Raw genomic sequence first — 22,307 nt, forward strand, 5'->3', positions numbered from 1 at the left:
CATCATATTTTTTCTATTTAACAAACGACAGAAACTCATTAGGAATCCACACAGAATTCCCATGCAGAGTATTAGAGGAATGGCTTCAACTACTTAACTGTGAATGAAGAATTAGGTACGAAGCACCACTATTAGAGCCAGACAAGGAACAAGGATCCTTGGTGTTATGCTGAATGGAAACCACTAATCTCAATAATCTCCTTGTTAAGCATTCTCAGAATCCATGATTATTTCTAGATAGCAAATTAATTCTATTATGCTAAGGCCTGGACTTCTATAAAAATGGAATCTTACTGTTTTTTAGTAAAAGTTAGGAATCTTGTTCTTAGGACATTACGTGAATGGCTTCCTCCACATCAGTCCTGTTCAGGGTTCCCCAAAGAGGGCTGACATCCAGTAACACCACAGCCACTGTCTGTCCAATCACAAGCTAAGATCACTGAGGGAAGGAACTATATCTTAGATTCTTCAGTCCCCCTTATGGTGCTGCGCTCAACAAAGAACACGAAGTAGGCTTTCGACAAATGCCTGTCGAAGGCACTGGTGATAACCCAAAACGCTCCTAACTGCACTCTGGGTTATACTGCTCCGTGGTGACAGTGACTCATTCGGGAACAAAACCCTCAAAGCAAACACAGTGACCTAGAAAAGCTATGGGAGCACAGCATATGCAGATGTGATAGCAGGCTCTTTCAGTTATGCATGCTTACTAGAGATCTGCTCAAGCTGGCCCAAGAGCCCTCTACTCAGGAGAGACAATAGGATAATCTAAGAATCCAACGGGAAGAAGCACCAATACAGCAGGACTCAGGGAGAGCACTCGTGCTCTCGCGCTCTCTCTCTCTCTCTCTCTCTCTCTCTCTCTCTCTCTCTCTCTATGCACAGCTGCTCCGAAATCCTCTGCTTCTCCCAGCTTCCTGCCCTTCTCCCCTTCCTGCCCTTCCTGTTCACCCAGTGCCTCTGACAGTCCCAAAACACATCTTGTTCTCAAAACTCACCATGCTAAAAGGACTGATTCTAATTTATGGTATAAACAAAGAAATACATCTCTCAGTTAAACCTCAAACCATAAAAAGATAAAATACATAACTAATCAACAACGTGTCAAAGCTATTGGGTTTTTGTTTTCCACTGTTCCACTTGCCATGCATGGTATCTGCTGTGGGCAAAACCAACTCCAATTTCTTCTTCTTGAAATCTTGCAAAGAAACAAAGAACATTTCCTTCTGTTCATCTTTTCCCCTTATAGGTTAAGCAGAAGGAAAAGACGTCTATGATTATTCTTATCTATTAGGTTATCTTTTTGGAAGTAGTACTGAGAAACAAGGAAAGGAAGTGGCTATCCAGACAACAAACACATCCCTTCCAGGAGCAAATATGTCTTCAACATCCCTGTTATTCTTACACAGAAACTGTGAATACGTGCTGAATACAGAACTCAAACAAAAACATCTCTCATAGCAGTAAGTGACTTAGAAAAAGGTATCTAAACCTATAGCACCCCACTTCCCACGCTGTTTCTGCAGACAGCTTTAATGTGCTGTACTAGACCAATCCTGATGACAGAAGTTTCTGCTTTTATTGCTGTTAATACCCTGAGCAATTACTGTAGCTCAGCAGGAACCTCTGCCCTGAACAGCAACTATCACATTGTAATCAGCATTTCATAAGAGACACCATTCAAACATGAAGGCACCTGCTGACGTGGAAACATTGTACAAAAGGGGCTCAGACTCTAATAGGTAGAAGGAAAATCTCTGCCGTTTTATTTCACGGCTGTCTTTTCCATGGTGTGGTGGTATTACATCTGGTAAAGATCACACACAAAGACAACGAGCAGGGAAAGAGCAGTAGCAGCACCACTAGCAAAAGAAAACTCTTCCGGAAACAAGGCCACCGCCCAGATTTGCAGATGTCAGTGCAGCGTCTGTAAAAAACAGTCTTTGGAAGGCAACATATAATAAATAGCAAAGACCTCTAAAAAATGGTAAAACCTCATGTTGACATAAAATCTGAGCAGAAAGCATGTGATTTACAAGATTAAACCGCAAGGCCACCTTGTAAAACTAGAAGGTAAAAGCAGCCTACCAAGAATAAAGAAATCTTAGCAGTAAATGGCCCATTTTACTTTCTTTTAAAGTAGCAAAAAGCATGTTATTACTTACGTGATAATTTTTGAACAAAGAAAAATAAATGGCATGCAACTTTTTAACTAACTCAATCGCATATACTAACTGGACATTTGGAGTCATTTAAAATGCATTAAAAAAAAAAAAAAAAAAACTAAGGAGGGCTTCACTGGTGGCGCAGCGGTTGAGAGTCCACCTGCCGATGCAGGGTACACGGGTTCATGCCCCGGTCCGGGAAGATCCCACATGCCGCGGAGCGGCTGGGCCTGTGGGCCATGGCCGCTGAGCCTGCGCTCCGCAGCGGGAGAGGCCACAACAGTGACAGGCCCGCGTACCACAAAAAAAAAAAAAAAAAAAAAAAAAGGAGAGGCAGAGTTCAGACTACACTACTTTTCTTTAGGCTGAAATGTCACATACAATGTATGTCAGAGCACAAGTATTATCAAAAGTTACAAAGCGTTTTGGAAATAATGGCTGGCTTTCACAGATACTGACACATATCTCTACAAAGCTGAAGAATTAGGATTTCTCCAGACCTAAGAATGTACACAGTGGTTCACAACCTTCAAGTACAATAAGTCCCCTACATACGAACCTTCAAGTTGCGACCTTTCAAAGATGCAAACGTGCGTTCACATGTGCAATCACGTAAGTTAGTGCATGTGTCTGGCGTACATTGTCATGTGCGTGCATCCTCTACAAGTGGTTGTGCTTTTGAGTACTTTACTGTACAGTACAGTATACAGTAGTACAGTATCATTATTTCAAGCCCAGGATGTCTGCAAGCAAGCGTAAAAGCAGTGGTATATCGCCAATTGTGTTAGTTGGGTATACCTAGGCTAACTTTGTTGGACTTAGGAACGCACTCTCTGAACGGAACTCGTTCGTATGTAGGCGACTTACTGTACAGGATCCTTTCTTAACATCTAAATGTTTCAAAAGACTCCCCAAATGACACTACTCCGATAGCACTTCACATAACAACTGCTTGAGGAAAATACATAATAAAGTGATTCTTAACTCTGTACTTTCATTAAATAAGTTAATTTTTAAAATCACAGCAGCATATTAATACATTTGAAAAGCAGTTGTACAAACACGTGTGAAGTATATTTATTTAATTTATTTGAGACTGAGAATGCTTATTTACAGACCTCTGCAAAATCTCTACGGATATCAGGGGATCCAAAGCCCCAAGTGTGAGAACCAGTAGTCTAAAAACAAGAGATTTCATACTGGGCAATATTGGCACTTAGGTACCTGTGAAAGTAAAAGTACCTAAGTACTTTTTAATGAGAAAGTACTGTAGCTATATCATTCCCAAGCCAAACTTCCTTCCCCGACCTCCACCACGGGAGACACCCAGAAAAGGTTCAAGATACACTCCATATTTGCTTAAAATACCTAAGTAAATTACAATTGCCACAGAAAATAATCATCTCTGGCCCATTTATATTCTCTTTGTTCCCCCAATTCATCATTAAATCCAAAGTCTATTTTACATCAGGTTCTTCACAATGGCTGAGAAAAAATGAGCTACTATAGGAGCTCAAGGGAATCTCTGAAATTGTTGTCAGAACAGCTACTAAATGAATAAAAACTTCAGAAACATTTGTTTACACTTAGTGTTATAAAGCTGATTACTGCCTTATTTTGAGTGCTGCAGTCACCAGGCAGTCAGCACTCAGAGGTGAACTGGTTACCAAGTCAATATGATAGAGAAGCAATCAAAAGAGACAGCCAGTGGAACTGGGAAAAGAGAAGGTACAGAGTAGGATCAACAGCACATGAAAAGATGCTTACCAGTTTGAAGTCTTGGATGCTACAGATGAAATACGGTGTGTTTGGCCTCCGACTCTCGATATACACACAGTCTTTAAAAGAAAAAGAAAATTTAAAACAATGGCATTTACCTTTAATGGATCAAAGACAGGGCCCATAAAGCCACTGCATAAATAAATAAATGACAAAGCACATGCCTTTTATAGAAAATAAATTTTTAAAGGTGATATTAAATGACAAATAATTTTAAGCTAAAGGAAAACAGCTCTTGGGTTCTTTTTGACCACTTTCTGATAATTTAAATAACTTGATAAAGCCTCAATTATTGTTTCCAGCATCCCTGAAGAAGGGGGAGTGGGAATCCCATGAGATTATCCATAGTCAGATGGAGAAACTTCAATAAAGGGAATTACTTGCTCAAGGTTACACACCAAGACAAAATCTTGAATATATTACTCAGATAGATGCTCCCTGTCTTCACAAAGAGAAACAGCTTTGCCAAGTGCTGCTTTATTTTTAATAAATATTTTGTGAGGAAATAAGTGAAATACGTAAAGACTAGCTTGAACATGCTATTACAACGACCTTTTCACACACATGAAGAAAAAGAAAACCAATCTAGTATCTTATGGATAACTTTCTATTAAATTTTAACCTGAACATATTTTCTAATAGTAAAGAAAACCAAGGCAGCCAATCAGAGATGGAATGAAGTAAACCAAATTAGATTTTCCTCAGGGAAGAAGGGCACTTTCGTAAATTACATCTGACATGGCAGTGGCTGGGTAATTATTTTTGATGCTCTCAACAGCTGGAGTCTAAAGGTTATTTTTTTAAATGATCAGTTAAGACACATTTTTTTTTAAGACGCAATGATTTTAAGGGAAGCAGTGACTATAAAGGAATGTAAAAACTCTCCACACTACAAGCGAAGACTCAGAAGTAAAGGCACCTGCAGTCAATCTAATTTTCTAGGGAGAGTGACCGTAATGCCCACGTTTAAAATGCCATATGTTTCATCCTTCCTCATGACCCTTCACAACAAATGTGTCTTAGAATAACTCTAGATGCTTGAGAACAGGGGCAGGTTCCTCTACTTCTTCATTTCATGCATGCTAACAACACCCTCCCCAGCAAAAAGCAAAGGAGCAGAGGTTTGGAGCCCTCGATCCAGTGGAAATTCTAGTCCCACCACAGGCGCTAGCAGACCCACTAAGAGGCAGAACAGGAAGAAAGACACAAAGAAGACTAAAGGCCACTGCCTTCCAAGAAACTTTCTGAAAGATATCAGGATTCTTGTAGCCCGAAGTCATTACAGAAAAAGAAGACTTCTGAAAGTCAATCATTTAGGCATCCAGAATTTCCCAATAGATTTCTCTACTCAGATGTAGGCTCAACAACAGCAATCAGATCTCTGAATCCATATAAAACAGCAGCTCAGGAATGAACTGCTGACTGAGCTTTCTATCTTGTTCCAAAGTCCAGGATGCTGGGAAAAAACTGTTCAACATTCAGGCAACATGCACTTAACACGCTGATCACCTTAAGGGACAAAGAAGAGATCTCTTCCCACTGTGGCAGAGAGTTCTCTACCTAAGCCCTAACTTGCTGTTCAAGGAAAAACTGAAGAAACCCATTCCCTAAATAAAAACTGTAGCTCCGACTTGCACAGTGTGGGGACAACTCAAGGTTCTTAATTTCTGTGTTCCAATCCCTGTTGTACCCACTACCAGCACTTCACATCTCTAGACATCCACTGTTTACTCATCTCACCTGAACACAAATCACAGCCCATATGCCCTCTTCTTCCTATCACCTCCTACAGAAGTATTTTCTGTATCTCATAACGTAACACTGTCATACCTAGCTACTGTTCACTGACTTCAAAACTAACAGGTCCCTTCCTAACTAATGATCTCCACTTTCTTAAAGCTCATGTGACAAAAAAAAACTTGCTGTATTCGATGGTCTGATCCCACATCACATCTCGCCCTCCCCTAGGCGGCACTGCCTTAAAGAAACACCAACTCCCGTACCCCATCCATACCAAACCTTCTTTATTCCTTTATTCTTACAAGCACCTGCAACCTTACAATGAGTTACCTCCAGTGGCAGTAAACTCTCATGACTCCTCTGTAAAGAAACAACATCTCCTCTCCTTGATGTAAGATTTCCTTTCCTTTATACAAAGTTGACAACTTACATCCCCCTGTGTGGTCAGTTATTTGGCAGTCAGATGGTCTGCACTGTCTACTTCACTATCAATTTTGAGCTCAAAGAAACCAAACTTATTAATTTCTGCATTCACCCCCCGCCCCAGGGACTAATGTCTGACACTGGTGTTGGTAACAGTAGACAGAACTGAAATCAATGACAGATGGTTAGATAGTGAGGATTATGAATAGCTTTATTCTTTTTACACAATGAAAAGCTTAATATTCTTTTTTCATAATCAACAGAATCATTATTACTATAAACCCTCTTATATAAAGTAGGTATTAACTTGTATATTAAAAAGCTTTCCAGAATAGGAGAGAGAATCTATATTCTTTCATTTCTCAACAACAAATTTACATTCAGGAAAATGATTCTCTCTAATGATTATCTAAATGATTATCTCTGAACATATATCTGTTAGAGAAGAAAGGAAAGGAATATGCTGGGATGTCAAGGACAACTACTGATATCCCTTTGCCTAAACACTTCTCCGTGGTCTTACTGGAGGCTGCCCTGCAGCCCTGGCCTGAGGAACGCTGCCATGAGGGATAAGGTAGTGGAAGAGAGTAGATCCACAAACCTAACATATGGAATTACCACGTTTACTTATCAATGCCTTATTACTAGATAAAAAGTCACCTCTTTCTGTTTAAAACGTTATCGTGGCAACCCAAACTGATCCAAAGCTATAAACCCAGATATGAGATTCCAATGCACAAGGCTAGTAATATGTAAAGCAGGTCACTGCATCAAGTGATCTCTATCAGTATTTTGAAACTTTTATGTGAAAAGGTCTGACTGAACTTATCTTCAAAATTAAGTGACAACACTTAGAGTTTATTTTACATAAATGGTCATAAAACACACAATGACCAAGATCAGAAGTTATTAAAATTCTTGACATGAATTAAATTTTTTCACATGTCAAACTTGCCATAGGAATAGGGAAAAATACATTGTTTTGATTTGATTTTTCTAAATCATTTTTAAAAATGAAAGCATGAAAACTTATTGTAGAGTCAAACTTTTCTTTTTAACCCTCCCATAAAGAATAGGAGGATCTAACTAAAAGAGAATACATCCTAAAAACAATTTGGAATTTAAGTCTCAAACACACACAAAAGTCTACTTATTATTGCTCTTAATGATTTTCAACACAAGGTTAAATAAGGCCATATAACTCAGAAATATTTCCCTCTTGTCTTATTAATTAAGCAGCTATTTAAGAAAATAACTTTACATAGATGTTTACAGTTAGCACAAAAATACAGTGTTTCATCTGGAAAGGGAATGATGAAAACATAAGTCAATATAAAAAGGAACAAAACTGGGTCATTTGTGGAGAAGTGGATGGACCTAGAGTCTGTCATACAGAGTAAGTCAGAAACAAAAAAACAAATAACGTATATTAATGCATATGTGTGGAATCCAGAAAAATGGTACAGGTGAACCTATCTGCAGGGCAGGAATAGAGACACAGACGTAGAGGACGGACGTGTGGTCAGGACGCAGGGGCGAATGGGGAGATTAGGGTTAACATACCTACGCTACCATGTGTCAAACAGAGAGCTGGTCCGAACCTGGGAGCTCAGCTCGGTGCTCTGTGGTGACCTAGCTGGGGGAGACGGGGGCGGGGCGGGGGGGGGGGGGGGGGGGGGGGAAGGGGAGGGAGGCCCAAGAGGGAGAGGACATATGTATATATACAGCTGATTCACTTTGTTGTACAGCAGAAACAAATACAACACTATAAAGCAACTATACCCCAATTTTTAAAAAAATCATTAAAAAAAAACTCACTTGGGGTATGCCCAGCAATCTTTTAAAGCCAAAATGATTTGCCAACAGTTTCTCATGCAACCTATGGGAGCATGGATTGTCTGAAGTCGGCTATAAAATTGGTTTCAGTCCGTTGGATATTGATCCTCAACCTGAAAATTCCCCATGGCCAACACAAGTACTGCAGATACCTTTTTTTGAGAAAAAGAAAAAGAGCCTTTAAAAAAGAAAGCAAGCTAGCAGTTCTGATGCGACCCATTAAGTGCATAATGCGCATTTTCAAAATTACCCATATGAAAATGCATATTTACCAGATTGAGCTAACGGCTGCTGCAGGGCAAACGTATATATTTTTAATCTTAAAATCAGCAAGCCCGAAATGGGCCAGAAAAAACGAGTGAGGCTACTACCATCAATATCAATTATTCCAAACAACACAGGGTAACAAATTTTTTTCTTTATCAGGGGTGTCGGCGAATGAAACCATGGGTCTAGGTTAAGATTTATTTCCTAACATGTAGCCTCTGCCTGGAAACGGATCACACGATTAAGTGGCCTCAAATCCTGTGTGCACGATGTGGGCAATGATATTGAACAGGGCGATTCTGGCTGTCTCTCACAACCTCAACATAGCTTTGTGTCCAAGAATCTCTTGTGCCATCTGCAAACAACAGAGCATTTGCTATGCTAGAGAAGGAAGTCAGCCAAAACGCAAAGGCAGATTCTGCAGGCAAAGAAAGCCCCCTCTGCTTTTTCAACCCTCAGCAAATCAGCAGCCTTATGTAAATAGAACAAGAGCAGGGTCTTCTCAAGGGTAAAAACCACAGCCTGAAGCATCAGGCAGTTTGTCATCCTGAAATACCAAGAGCCTGTGAGCATCCTTCCTGACAGCCTCTGCACAAGCACCGTGGACACTGACTCTGCCCACTCACCAAGCAAGCGGCGGACGATGCTCAGCCACGGGCTCTGTCCCGGGAAAGAATTTCTCCGTGAACGTATTTCTGCCTATTAATCTTAGAAATATTGGGTTGGCCAGAAAGTTTGTTCGCATTTTTCATAACATCTTACTTTCACTTTTTGGCCAACCCAATACCCTCTTGCCCCTCTGCAAAGCATGACAGTGCCACTCTAACATAATTTCCAACAGAAAACCTTTCTGTGTGAAGAGCACACGTGAACAAAGCCTTTCTCACAAACAAATGCCCCAGAGACCCAGCTGGGTGGCACAGCAGTGGCCATGGAGGTTGGCCCTCGGGACTGCCCTGCTATCTGGCTTTCCCCTCCTCTTACACAGGATTCCTGCACCGTCGACACTCTGACTACTCCATCAGCTAACAGCAGCTGGTCTAACACTGCAGAATAAAGTCCACAAGCATCTTGCTAGTTAAAACATGGATGCTTCCAAATTTCCAACACACAAAAGGGTGTGTGTGCATGAGCACGCATGCCCACGCTAGCAACTACTCTGAAATCCCGAAACCCGAATCCCAATCCCCCGTGCGCCACCTGGCCTCTATCAGAGCCTCTCATCTTGCTTCCTGCTCTCTACAAGAGCCACACCTGTCACCACGCCTCACCTCTCTAAACGAGGTACTACTACCTTCCGCACGGTAGACACTCAAAAACTACACGAGGAACAAATGAATTGAATGAAAATATTAAAACAGAAAAGAAGTTACACCAGATCCTAGCAAGAAGGCTATGCTCTAGCAATATCAACATAAAAGATGCGGTTTTCTAATAAATACTTCTTTAAGAAATATGACTTCCCTGGTGGTCCATCCAGTGGTTAAGACTCTGCGCTTCCACTGCAGGGGGCACGGGTTCGATCCCTGGTCAGGGAAGTTCTGCGTGCCATGCAGTGCAGCCAAAAAAAAAAAAAAAAAGAAAGAAAGAAAGAAATAACTCAATTGCAGGATGACCTACTTTTAGTTTTCTGCCAGATTCTTTTGTGGGGAAGGGATATTTGCATTGTCTGGGAATAGTGGGAGAACTTAAAAGGGAAAAGCAAACAAAAATTGGGAAAACAGCACCTCTGTAAGTGAAATCTTGTTAGTCCTTACCCTTTTCCTGTGTTGTGACCCTGAAAACTGTCACCAAAATTGGCTTGATAACATCTTCTTAAAGATTCTAATATCTCAGGTGACATATATCCTTGGTTCCTTCCTTTTCGACCTTCATGAAAATTAAACTCCATGTATTCATGTCTACAGATTCCCAAGTAGTACTACAAATTTTACACGGGTGTTTGTTTAAAAACAACACTATATACATTTAGCAAACATTTACCTTTCTTCAACCTCATTGCTAACAGGGAATTATTATGCCAACAGGGAATTAAATTATGAGAAAAATCAAGTTGGCTGGTGGGAGGGGGTAGAGAAGCAGGTCATAACAAACTAAAAGAAAATCTGTTTAAATTTCCCATTTTTCTCTCTTCTCCTCTAGGAGTTAGAAAATTTTCTAATGCATCAAAAGCCTGAAGACAGATTCAAGACAATTATCTTGCTAACATTAAGAAGTGGTGCTGACTGTTTTGGAATAACTACTGCTGCAAGACCTCCCCCCATTCCCAAATCAATACTATGCTACATGGACTTGAAAACTCTGTAAAACAAGAAAAAAGAAAGATCATCCTGCCAGCAGCAGCAATCTTACTAGTTACACTGATACGCTAAATATTAGCTATGGTTTGACACTTGTATTACTCAAGCAGAGAACATTCTGAGCACTCTCATCACCACATTTTATTCTGAAAATGTTCCTTAAAAAGCCCTCCTTGTGACTCATATTGAATCCCTACTATGAAAAAGATTCTAGCCAGCTTAACATCAAAACTCCAGTAAAGTGATGTCAATCTCTCTACTGCGTCTGTAGATGCAGTAGCTATGTGCCATATGAGGACACAAGGAATCTAGGAGAAGGGAAAGGGCGCCTGGGGTGGGGGCAGGGAGGAAGGGGGGTGTCTATTTTCGAAATCAGTGATGGTCATCTGCCCTGTGAAGCAAAGTGTCTCAGGGCATTAGAGACGTGAGGGAAGGGAATTTCGAGATCACTCTCACTCTTGCTGCCCTACTGTACCCACCTTTCTAATGCCTGAGAAGGCAGGTAACAACTCTATTCATTCCAATCAGTGAATCCTATCAAAAATAAATTCGGCTATAAAATCCATATTAAGTAGAGGATGACTGCTAGTGGAAATGTCTTTAACACAAAGATTACAACTAAAATGTAGCTGAAATATGTACATTCAGGAAACCAACCCAGAGAGAGTTCAAACACTTCCAGGAATACTACGCCCAGTATTCACAGGAAAAAATAACCAGTGACAGGTAGGCTGCAGTGAAGATTCTTCTCTTCCCACATGGCCGACAAACAAAATGCTAGTCTGATCTTCTGGTGTCACATCCTGCAGAGCAGATTTCAAGCAACACTGCCTGCTCCTTTTCAGAAAACAATACACTAGGGGCCTCGGCTTTATAATAAATGGTTCAACCAATTTGCAGTGCTCACTGGAAATACACAGGAGAATTCACAATGCCTGGCTATAATTCTTATTTGGCAAATGATTTTATTATAAACTGGTATCATAGTGAATCCATTTTCTCTACGGGTTTTCTGCTAATGTTTAATGGACTGTCAGTATAATTTAGATTTCATCTATTTAAACTCATTCAAGCCTGGCTCCTGATTATACAGTAAATGGAACATATTTCTACTCAACGAAATTAACGACAGTTAATTGTAATCTGCAGTTCTCAATTTTGTAAAAGCAACTGTTCCACAGTTCAAGCATCAAGCTACAAAATTTGCCAAACCAATTATATTTTTGTACTTTATAGGCATCTACATCGTATAAGCCTTCCTTGTAAGATTAATGTATGTACGTATTCTTTTAATATTTCTTCCCACTCAAATATTTACTACCAACTTTCCAGAAAGAGTTAGGACTTAAATTATAACTAAAGGCTGGGAAAATGAAAGTTTGTCAGAGAGGTGCTCAATTATTTCAGATTTTTTAAGCTAGCAAAACTGAAGATTAAAATTTTCTACCTTATATATTTCTCTGCATACTATTGGACGGTTTTCTTATACATTTCGAATCAGTCACAATGTCAACATTAAGTGAAATTTATTAAAAGTGGGCTAGGGACTTCCCTGGCAGTCCAGTGGTTAAGACTTCGCCTTCCAATACAGGGGGTACGGGTTCGATCCCTGGTCAGGGAGCTAAGATCCCACATGCCTCGGGGCCAGAAAATCGAAAAACATAAAACAGAAGCAATATTGTAACAAATTCAATAAAGACTTTAAAAATGGTCCACATCACAAAAACTCTTTAAAAAAAAAAAAAGTGGGCTAAACTTACCATATGGATTTAGACATACAAACAGGGCACACAGCACATATTAATAAATACTGTACTGAATTACTTTTGAGTTTGATACTCTGTTTAATAGAAATTTACTTCTGAGTTTTATTTACCAGACAACAATCCCATGAGTGATTTTTCTTATTGAGTGATTGGTCTTTCACCTAATCATCCACACAGCTGTGTAAGAGATGCTTAAAGGAGAAAAAAAGTGTGCAGAAAAAACACCTTCAAGGCTTCCCTGGTGGCGCAGTGGCTGAGAGTCCGACTGTCGATGCAGGGGATGCGGGTTCGTGCCCTGGTCCGGGAGGATCCCACATGCCGCGGAGCGGCTGGGCCCGTGGGCCATGGCCGCTGAGCCTGCGCTCCGCAACGGGAGAGGCCACAACAGTGAGAGGCCTGCGTACCGCAAAAAAAAAAAAAAAAAAAAAAAAAAAAAGAAAAAGCACCTTCAGAGTAACTTATCAAATCAATACCCACACAGATACAGCAAGCATCCAGAATTTGCTGCCCCAAAACTATAACCACCAGGGTCACAGACTGTCAGACTGCAATTCACACAAAAACAAGAGAAGCAAAGGAAAACCACAAGCTATCCTTTCCAGTCCTTCTTTCAGCTTGGTGGTTTACATCTGCTCAGCTGGTTACTGATTCTCCTATAACCACATTCCAATAATGACCCATTCTCATGCCGTTGCCCCTATTAAAGATGCTCTACCTCCACTTGGTCCTACTGCAATTCTATCCAACCTCTAGGACCCAAATCAAGATTCCCACGGTCCTTCATGTCTTCTCCAACGCCACCAACTTACAGTCTGTTCAATTCAGTTGGTATTGCCCACCCACTGCCTGTTACTGACAAATAACGTTACTTGAATGAGTGTAATTTCTCCCCATAAAATGAAGGATCAGAGACTAGAATCTTGTCTACTTTTGTGTCTTGCCTTATCTCACCTCCACAACACCATGCACAAAGTTATAGACAAAGAAGAGTGTGCTCTCCTGTTAGCAGCTGATTAATAAAACACTCCTAATACTACAGCTGACATCTAACAAACCCCAGGAAATTCGACTAGCTTACCCAAAGCCTATTACAGCTTCAGTGGGCCTCAAATTTAATCATTTGCTTTAATTTATATAAACTCCTAAGGGCAAATGAAGCCTGTTCCCTAACTCTCTTTACTCTACCCATACCTCTTCCTTTTCTCCCTTAAATCATTATTGTTTTCATTTGGGGTTTTGTTGTAGTTACTATTGTTTGGTCATGTGTTTCTTTTAAAATAAAGTCAAAGGTTAAAGATATTTTAAGAATAATTTAGAACATCACGTCACTTTCCTGTGACTGAAATGTTGAGACCTCAGATTTTCATTAAAGATCTTTAGCCCACTGTGAATTACAAATATCATTTTACAAGTATTCAACAGGTATCTGGGGAAAAATAGTTCCACCTATACGACAATTTGCAATTATCTATCTCCTTAGGATTCTACATGTAATAATTTTGCTTTCTAACAATATACATCATTCTCAGGCTAAAAAGTATTGGGGGGAGGGCGGTGGCAGGATCTTGTCTGGTAATCTGCCATCCACCTGTCACTTTTATAATCAAAATTAGCAAAGATCTGAGCAAGGCAGCAGGATTTAAAATATCCAAGTTCCTCTTGAATCCTGAAATGAGATGAGAAGACTTCATTTATTGTTCAGGCCGTAAGAAGCTCTGGATGCTCTGTATGAAACTACTCAACACACTTCAACAGGTGAGTGCAGCTGCTCTGGGCCAATGTAACACTTAATGAGAGTTTTACTTTTTGTAATTTGTACCTTGAAAAAAATCATGTTCTGAACATCTGCTGAGACAAAATAAATCGGAACATTGACCGGAAGAGGGGGGATGAGACCTCTCCATTTCAACCAAAGCGGTAACAGGCAAATCTTGTCAAGATTACATTAGAGCTAAGGAAAGAAGATAAATATATTCTAAAGGAACAGAATCATAAGCTCATAAAACATTCACACACAGACTTACGGGCACCACCAGCTAAGCACTAGAAATAATGAAGTGAATAAAAATACTGTCCTTCCCTTGACATGTTCACCATCTAATATTAGAGACAGACATGAAAACAAATAACTATATGTCTTCAATAATTTTAATTGAACTTGTTTTCTACCCCCTGTAACAGAGACTGCTAGCTGAGCATAATTTCATTCTTGCCTTCTTCCTTAAGAAAAGAACAGCTGAAGTTTAGAAGGTGTCTGGCCTCTCAGAAAAAAGACATTTGTCAGCCTCCCTCATAGCTGGTTTGGTCACATGACTAGGCTCTGGTCATGGGATACAGTATTTCAACTTCTGGAAACTGAATCCTGAAAAGAGGAGCCCCTTCTCCCCTTAGCCTTCCTGTTAGCCTGAAGACAAATGTATCGTCTGAAGGCGGAGCATAAGATGGATCACAAGATGACATGGGAACAGCGGCCACACAGAATGGAGTAACCAAATCTCTGACTGTGGCTAAAGAACCAGACCAAGAATTTACTGGTTCACAATTCAGCACCAAAAGCCATTGTACACAAATATCTCTAAATTAGTTTGAAATGGGGCAAAATATTTAAAATACATTCATGGGAAATTCCCTGGCGGGCCAGTGGTTAGGACTCCGCGCTTTCACTGCGGTGGCCTGGGCTCAATCCCTGGTCGGGGAACTAAGAGCCCACAAGCCGCGTGACGTGGCCAAAACCAAAACAAAACAAAAAATAAATAAATAAAATAAAGGACTGTCCAAATAAATAAATAAAATACATTCATGAGCAGAGTGACACCCAAAACAATGATTTAGGGAAAGTATTCTAATTCTTTTAATAGGGAACGCTAGGAAGGAACAGATGACCCTAGCAAGTGTATAAAATCAGCACATAGAGCTCTTGGCAGAATGACTAAAATAGTTTGATTGGACAGCATAAACCATTACCTTCCAGTGGGATTAAGAATCAAGTCCTAGAGGCAGATGACGTATGTCAGAACAACGTCCACAGCTGCCGCTCTGAAGAGACTTCACAGCCAAGGCAAGTTCCTAGCATGACGCTACCCCAAGGTGTCACAAATAGAAAGAAAAGATCATAACTTCTGCAAATTGACTGGCATTTTGTGTGGAGGGCAGATTGATGGTGTCTAATGGCACCACTCAGGCTCCCCCCTTTCTTTTCCACTTCTGCGTGGGTTTGACTTTAGGACTTCTTTAGCGAGGCTATGTGGCTGCTCCTCAACAAAAATACAGGGGCCACTGATAATCAAATTTTCTGGAACACTATATAATTTATAAAAGTTAAAGCTGACCAGAATTCATACTATACTAAGTTCTCAAAACATACTCCATATTTTACTTCATACCAGAAAGATGATACAATGTCACAGCTTTACCTCCTCCTTTCCACACCATTAACTGTGGATAAAAAACAGCGCAAATGTGTCTGATCCATTCTCTGAGGTGAAGATTTACTACCTAAAGATGACGTAAAGTCTCCTGCTCTGCCTAGAGAACATTTCTCCAGTTTCAAACGCACAAACTGAGTCACTTGCAGAGGCCAAAGTCCTACAGTACACCAGGGTTAGCTAGAAAGAATTGTAATGGCAATTCATTAAAAATCTTTAGCAGTCCAGACATACCCTTTAACTCAGCAATTCCACTTCTAAGGAAAGTGAGCAGAATTGAATAGATAACTATTCACCACTGTTGTTTATAGTGGAGAATATTTGGGAAGAACCTAAAATCCAACTATATATAGCTACTTACATTATGGTGTCTACTGACTAACGTGGGCATGTCTAATTTTTTGTGTCATGGATGCCTTTAGTAATCTCTACACCCAATCTCCACCAAAAAAAAAAAAAAAAAAAAAAAAAAAAAAAAAAAAAAAAGGTTTTAAATTCACAAAAACATGTATTGAAATACTTGTCATAGTATGAGAAAAAACTGCAATGTAATATATGTGCTTCTTTATAGATTCGTTAAATAAGATCCACTAGGCTACTCCCCCAGTAACCTCCTATGTGATAAACATTATTTTCAGATGGTTTTCTCTACATGATGTCATATAAGAATACCTGTGATTTATTTTGGTGTCACAGGTACTGCCAATATTACTATGGTTTATTACCTACCTTCAGAATTGAAATGAATGCTAAATGTCACTTAAAATGTAACAAATTAGTGAAAATAAAGATGCCATTTTTTACCCACCCAAGTTCACAGTTTCCTGAATTCTATTCACAGTCACCTAGGTTGACGATGGACCCAAGGTTAAGAATTCCAGTTTTAATGGCATACTAAGCAGCAATAATGACTCTGATTAATTCCTGGCATGACAATAAATTCAAGACATGTTAAGTTAAAAAGCATTATCACAAAACAGCGAATAGCAGAATCCTACACCTGTTTACTAAGGCAAGTGACCATACAACACAATATTAACAGTAATTTAGTGACTTTAATTTTTAACTTTTGCTTAACTGAATATTTCAATTTTCTTCCTTGAAAATGTATTATTTGTTCATCAAAAACAAAAAGAAAAAAAATGCAGGAAGGAAAATATGGGGGAGAAATAAAAAGAAAGGCCTATAACCAAATATTATAAATGTGCTCATAGGACAAAGGCAAAAAGCAGCAGGTAAATTCTGGGGAGAGAACAAAATGGAGCACCTCTAATCATTACACAAGTTGGGTAACAGAAATAATGCTGAAAAGGGAGTTGGAAATCCATATGTCTGTGTATAAGATGCCACAGCACTGAGAATCCTAGCAGCTGGGAGATAATAGAAGTAAAACATATGACAAAACTGATGGTCTCTACAACAACTAGCCTCCACCAATCACGATCTGAATGCCAGGTGCAATTTTTAAAAAAGACTGCTCTCAAACACAACTTCAGACTTGCAAAACAAACAGTGAAGGGACCTAACTACCATAACGAATGCTGCATAGTAAGAAAACCACAAGAAGGTTATACGTTTGGTTGTCTAACATTCTTGGATTTGATATGAACCAACACATACATAGTCCTTCCTGTCATTGACAGAACCCCAGTTTGTATCTACATTATTCACATTCCCCTCTGTTGTGTTTGGGGGGAAAGAAAAGACTTTTTAGCCTTTTTTAAGGTTACTGATTTAATTTCATGTTATTTGGTAGCATGAAGCTGCCCTTAACCACTAAGGATTATCCAGATTTTTACACAAGCTTATACAAGTCTAGGATCCTTTATCGAGGCAGTTATGTTCATCACTCTCCTGCCTTTACTCCACCATCACCACTCAGTTAAATATAAATTAACAGTTTTTAAAATGACCATTCAACATAATGCTTAAGGGATTTCCTCTCTGTGACAGAACCCAGGAACCAATTCTTAGATACATAATGTTGGCATATTGAAGATGAACTTAAAATGGTTCTTCCGTTTTGAGGCCATGTGTAAAGTTTAATCATACTGTAAAATATCTATTCCGCATTAGAAATAGCTAGTTGACAGCTTATACTTCTCAAAACTCAGGTTGTTAACATACACAAACTCAGTTTCTATATGTGAAGTTAGTGAGTCTTTTGTGTTACTCCAAAATAAAGGCAATGATTTATTTTTTCCCAATCTCAATACAATTTGAGCTAATCACTCAAGCTGGATACCTTACGTTTTAAAGCTGGAATCAGCAGTAGCCCTATGGGAAGTTAGACAAAGCACTGACTTTTAAATATAGGCACTTAAAATGATCTGTTGTTTTCTTTTGGAAGTAGAATTAGAATAGTTAATACTCATCCACAAACCATTATTATGTGTACATTATTGTTGCAATTGTGGTCACAGAAAATTTTATTTATTTGTATGCCAGCTTATATTGTGAGAACACATTTAGTCAGTTTGGGTTTCATCAGTCCTGTTATCCTTGTCCTTGGAACATCCTTCATGTATCTGAGGTTTCTAGTTGAAAAGTTTACTGTAAAAAAAAAAATCAAAAACAAAAAAATATATTGTTTTTACAGAATAAATTTATTGGAATGTATACTGGGAGTAAGGTTTGAGGTTGTAAACAACTAAGTTAGTGTAATTTGGCTTCATATATGTAACGTGAGGTATTAATGTAATTCATATATTAAAGCAAAAATTGTTAACAGCGAAGGGAGGGAGGGAGGGAGGGAGGGAGGGAGGGAGGGAGGGAGGGAGGGAGGAAGGAAGGAAGGAAGGAAGGAAGGAAGGAAGGAAGGAAGGAAGAAAGAAAGACTGCTCTCCATAATGCCAAATATCTATTTTTTGGATAGTTGCTGCAGACTTCGAAATCATTCTCATTTATGAGCCTGAAAGACAGCCCAGGGTTTTTCTCCCTCAAAATGCCTTCTAGGGCTTCCCTGGTAGCGCAGTGGTTGAGAGTCCGCCTGCCGATGCAGGGGACACGGGTTCGTGTCCCGGTCTGGGAAGATCCCACATGCCGCGGAGCGGCTGGGCCTGTGAGCCATGGCCACTGAGCCTGCGCGTCCGGAGCCTGTGCTCTGCAACGGGAGAGGCCACGGCAGTGAGAGGCCCGCGTACCAGAAGGAAAAAAAAAAAAAAAAATGCCTTCTAGCCAGTACAGAGAGCAAACTGGAAACCACGTCTCCATTGTCTAATCGGAAATGTGAGGTATAAAATCCCTTGTAAGGAAGAAGCATAATTTCCCCAAGTCTAAGTGCTGCTAGAGTTAATTCTCAAACACAAACTTGAAAACTTTAGGTGTGAATAGTGGTAATTAAACACTGCTTTTCAGTTAAACTATTCTTGACAATATAAAAATACAAGATATCAGGTGAGACTTTTTTGTGACCTTTTCTTTCCCTCTACTAAAGAGAAAAAATTATAATTATACAGAGAATTAACATTCCCTCAATCAATTTGGTAATTGTACAGTACCTATGTTCTATAATACCAGCACCAATGGGACGTTCAGGACAAGTAAAGTCTAAGAACTAAACACCAGCTAATAACAATAATGCCCGGCTTCAGAGCGAACAGTTATGCATAGCTTTACAAATTAAGATGTTAACAATGAGAATAATGAAAAGCAACACACTGAAATAATATTAAAAAATATATTATAAACTCAATCCATTTCTCCTTTTTAAAAGGAACTTACAGTCGCAACCAAATGCCCTCCAAAACTGTATTTTTATTACATCTCTACCGATCAGTCTAAAGTGAGACTAGCACACCATCTGTCAAGCATCAACATCTACCCAGCACACAAAGAAAGCCAGAACAATGTCTACAGAGAGAACATAAAACAACCCTATCTTTGCCTTTTACAGTTCAGTTTACACATTTTACACATTACACTGATTATCACACTGGACATCATTGAAAAGGCATCCCTTGCAAAGGCAGATGAATAAGGAAATTTAGAGATATGTGAGAAAATAAATTTAGAGGTTAAATGAGTGTACAAATGTGTAATATCTTTCATATGTAACATACAGTATGCTGCCTAATTGGCTTGAGCATGTATTTAATAGTGAAATAATGAAAAAGATTTAAAGGTACTGGATATTTAATGCAAACATAATGATAAAGAGTCACTGTGTATGAACTTAATAGACCAGTAAAGTGAAAGTTTATCCATTTCCACGCATTTTAAGCATTAACCTAAAAGAACCAGGTGGGACTTCCCTGGTGGCACAGGGGTTAAGAACCCACCTGCCAACGCAGGGGACACGGGTTCAATCCCTGGTCCAGGAAGATGCCACATGCCGCCGAGCAACTAAGCCCGTGCACCACAACTACTGAGCCTGTGCTCTGGGGCCTGCGAGACACAACTACTGAAGCCCGTGCGCCCCAGAGCCCGTCCGCAAGAAGAGAAGCCACTGCGATGAGAAGCCTGCGCACCGCAACGAAGACCCAACGCAGCCAATAAATGAATGGATGAATGAATGAATGAACCAGGTAACTTCCTGATCTTTCCCCATCTATTTTATGGTACTTAAAATCCATTATGAAGTGTATACTAACACAAGTGTATGAAGGAGTAGAAAAGAAAAGCCTGTCTTTTTACGTTTTCTAGTATTTAGGGTATTCAGTTATCCCCAAATCAAAACTGAGGCACACAGGTATCTATTCTGCGGTATTTAAACGCTTTGAAAAAGGAGAAGAAATCGCTCTTATGCACATACATTTTAAAGTAATTCACCAAACAATATATTGCCCCATCTTTAAATCCACAGACATTATTTTTAATTGTGGAAAGTCTGGTTTTCTCAGCTGGTGAAGCTGTCAGAATAAATAGAAGGCAATATCTGGAAAGATGACAAACACATGGGTCAAAGTCAAACACAAGCCAATCTCTGTCAAGAACAGAGCCAAATTCCTGCATTTCAATTTAAACGATGTTAGCCAACCCAAATACCACCATGCCACTTCAAATCAAAATTGTTTCCTTTTAAAAAGAGCGTTTTACAAAACTGATAGAGTATAACAGATTAAACAACTCTTTCAGCAATTTCCTCAGCTACTACAAAGCAAGGCATCAATATATAATTACAATAAAGGGAACATTTAACAATTAATGGAGCCAGCAAAAGCTAAACCTCCAGAGCTTAAGAGTTCAAACACTTGCTCACTAAGCAAAAGGGCAGAGGATTTTAACATAACTGCAGGAAGTATCAGTCCAGTTAGACTCCAGGTAAACATAAATCTTCTTCCACTGTGATTGGGACTCTCTTCATCTCAGTCCACTGGGCTGATTTTAGTATCCAGCTTGGAGACTCAAACCAAAGAACCCCTGCCTCCCCCTGATCTCTCCCCACGCTGCTGTGTTATCCAGTTGCTCTAGTCCCATAGGAACAGAAGTCTCCGGAAGGCTGTTAGCTTGCTTTACAACCGACCAATGACCAAGACTCCCCAAGACGTATCACACAGCTGTTAGGTAATAACACCCCTGAAGACAGTCATGATTTGTGCTAGTTTATAATGATGACATCTTAACTAATTCACATTCTTTTCTCATTGTTTCTATTCAGATTCTTTACAGAGGATATGTACATACACTCTTTCAAAAAGAAAACAGAGTTTCAAAGTGTCACCATCCCAGCAAATACCTTATTGATAAGGTATCATTCTATGCCTCGTAGAGCTTGATAGGAAGCAGAAAAAGTTAAAATTTAATACCTAAATGGTTTCAACAATATAGACAAGTAAAAAGTATGTTTTAATTTAACTGGATAAATCAAAGTAAAAAAAAATTTTTAATGCAGCATAAAATAGTAGGTGATGAAAGAATTTTAAGGATTATAGAAACAGGCAGAACTAGAAGTTGAGGCAGGAAACCCACAGAGCAAAAAGATCGGCACTATGGCCTATAGGTCAAATCTGACGCATGACCTGTTTTTGTAAGGCCCACAAAGTACAGAATGGTTTTTACACTTTTTTAATGGTTGGAGGGAAAAAAAGAATATTTTTTGACATGTGAAAATTACATGAAATTCAAATTTCATTGCCCATAAATAAAGTTTTATTGGAACACAGCCACCTCACTCATTTCTATCTTATCTGTCACTGCTTTCATGCCACAAGGGCAGAGCTGTGAGTTTCAACAGAGACTGTATGGCCTACAGCGAAGCTGAAAGTATTTACTCTCTGGCCCTTTACAGAGAGAGTTTGCTGACCTCTGCTCTAGAAATGCTAAGTCAAGTAGCTCAGCTGAAAATGTGAAATTACACCACAGAAGACTACCTCGTGAAAGGGTTTGTATTCATTAGTGACACATATGCTCAGAAACCTTCTGCTATAAAATGCTCAAGCATTTTTCCAGTGGTTAATATCAAGCACACTGAGCTGAGGATTACAAAATATACCTTTCAGCTAATGCCTACGAGGATAACGAAGTGCCTCTAATACTGCATCTCCAAGTTCCTTGTCACATTCTCCATTTGGGCTGAAAACTCAGCTCATCTTATGAATCTAGATCAAGGATGGAAATATTCCCACACCTGCACCCAAGAACAACACTGTCAGCTGATCAGAGCAC

The 22,307-nt window shown here is 39.4% G+C and overlaps 1 protein-coding gene across 3 annotated transcripts in view; it reads right to left on the reverse strand.

Moving 5' to 3' along the window:
• RERE (arginine-glutamic acid dipeptide repeats) overlaps nucleotides 1–22,307 on the reverse strand; it is a 429,896-nt gene that overhangs the window by 225,637 nt on the left and 181,952 nt on the right. For all 3 annotated transcript variants that reach the window (XM_032610681.1, XM_032610678.1, XM_032610670.1), the window contains exon 3: nucleotides 3,933–4,003. In XM_032610681.1, the coding sequence (XP_032466572.1) occupies nucleotides 3,933–4,003 (71 nt within the window). The remainder of the gene's footprint in view (nucleotides 1–3,932; nucleotides 4,004–22,307) is intronic.

This window comes from Phocoena sinus, chromosome 1 (assembly GCF_008692025.1).
Source record: "Phocoena sinus isolate mPhoSin1 chromosome 1, mPhoSin1.pri, whole genome shotgun sequence".
NCBI lineage: Eukaryota > Metazoa > Chordata > Mammalia > Artiodactyla > Phocoenidae > Phocoena > Phocoena sinus.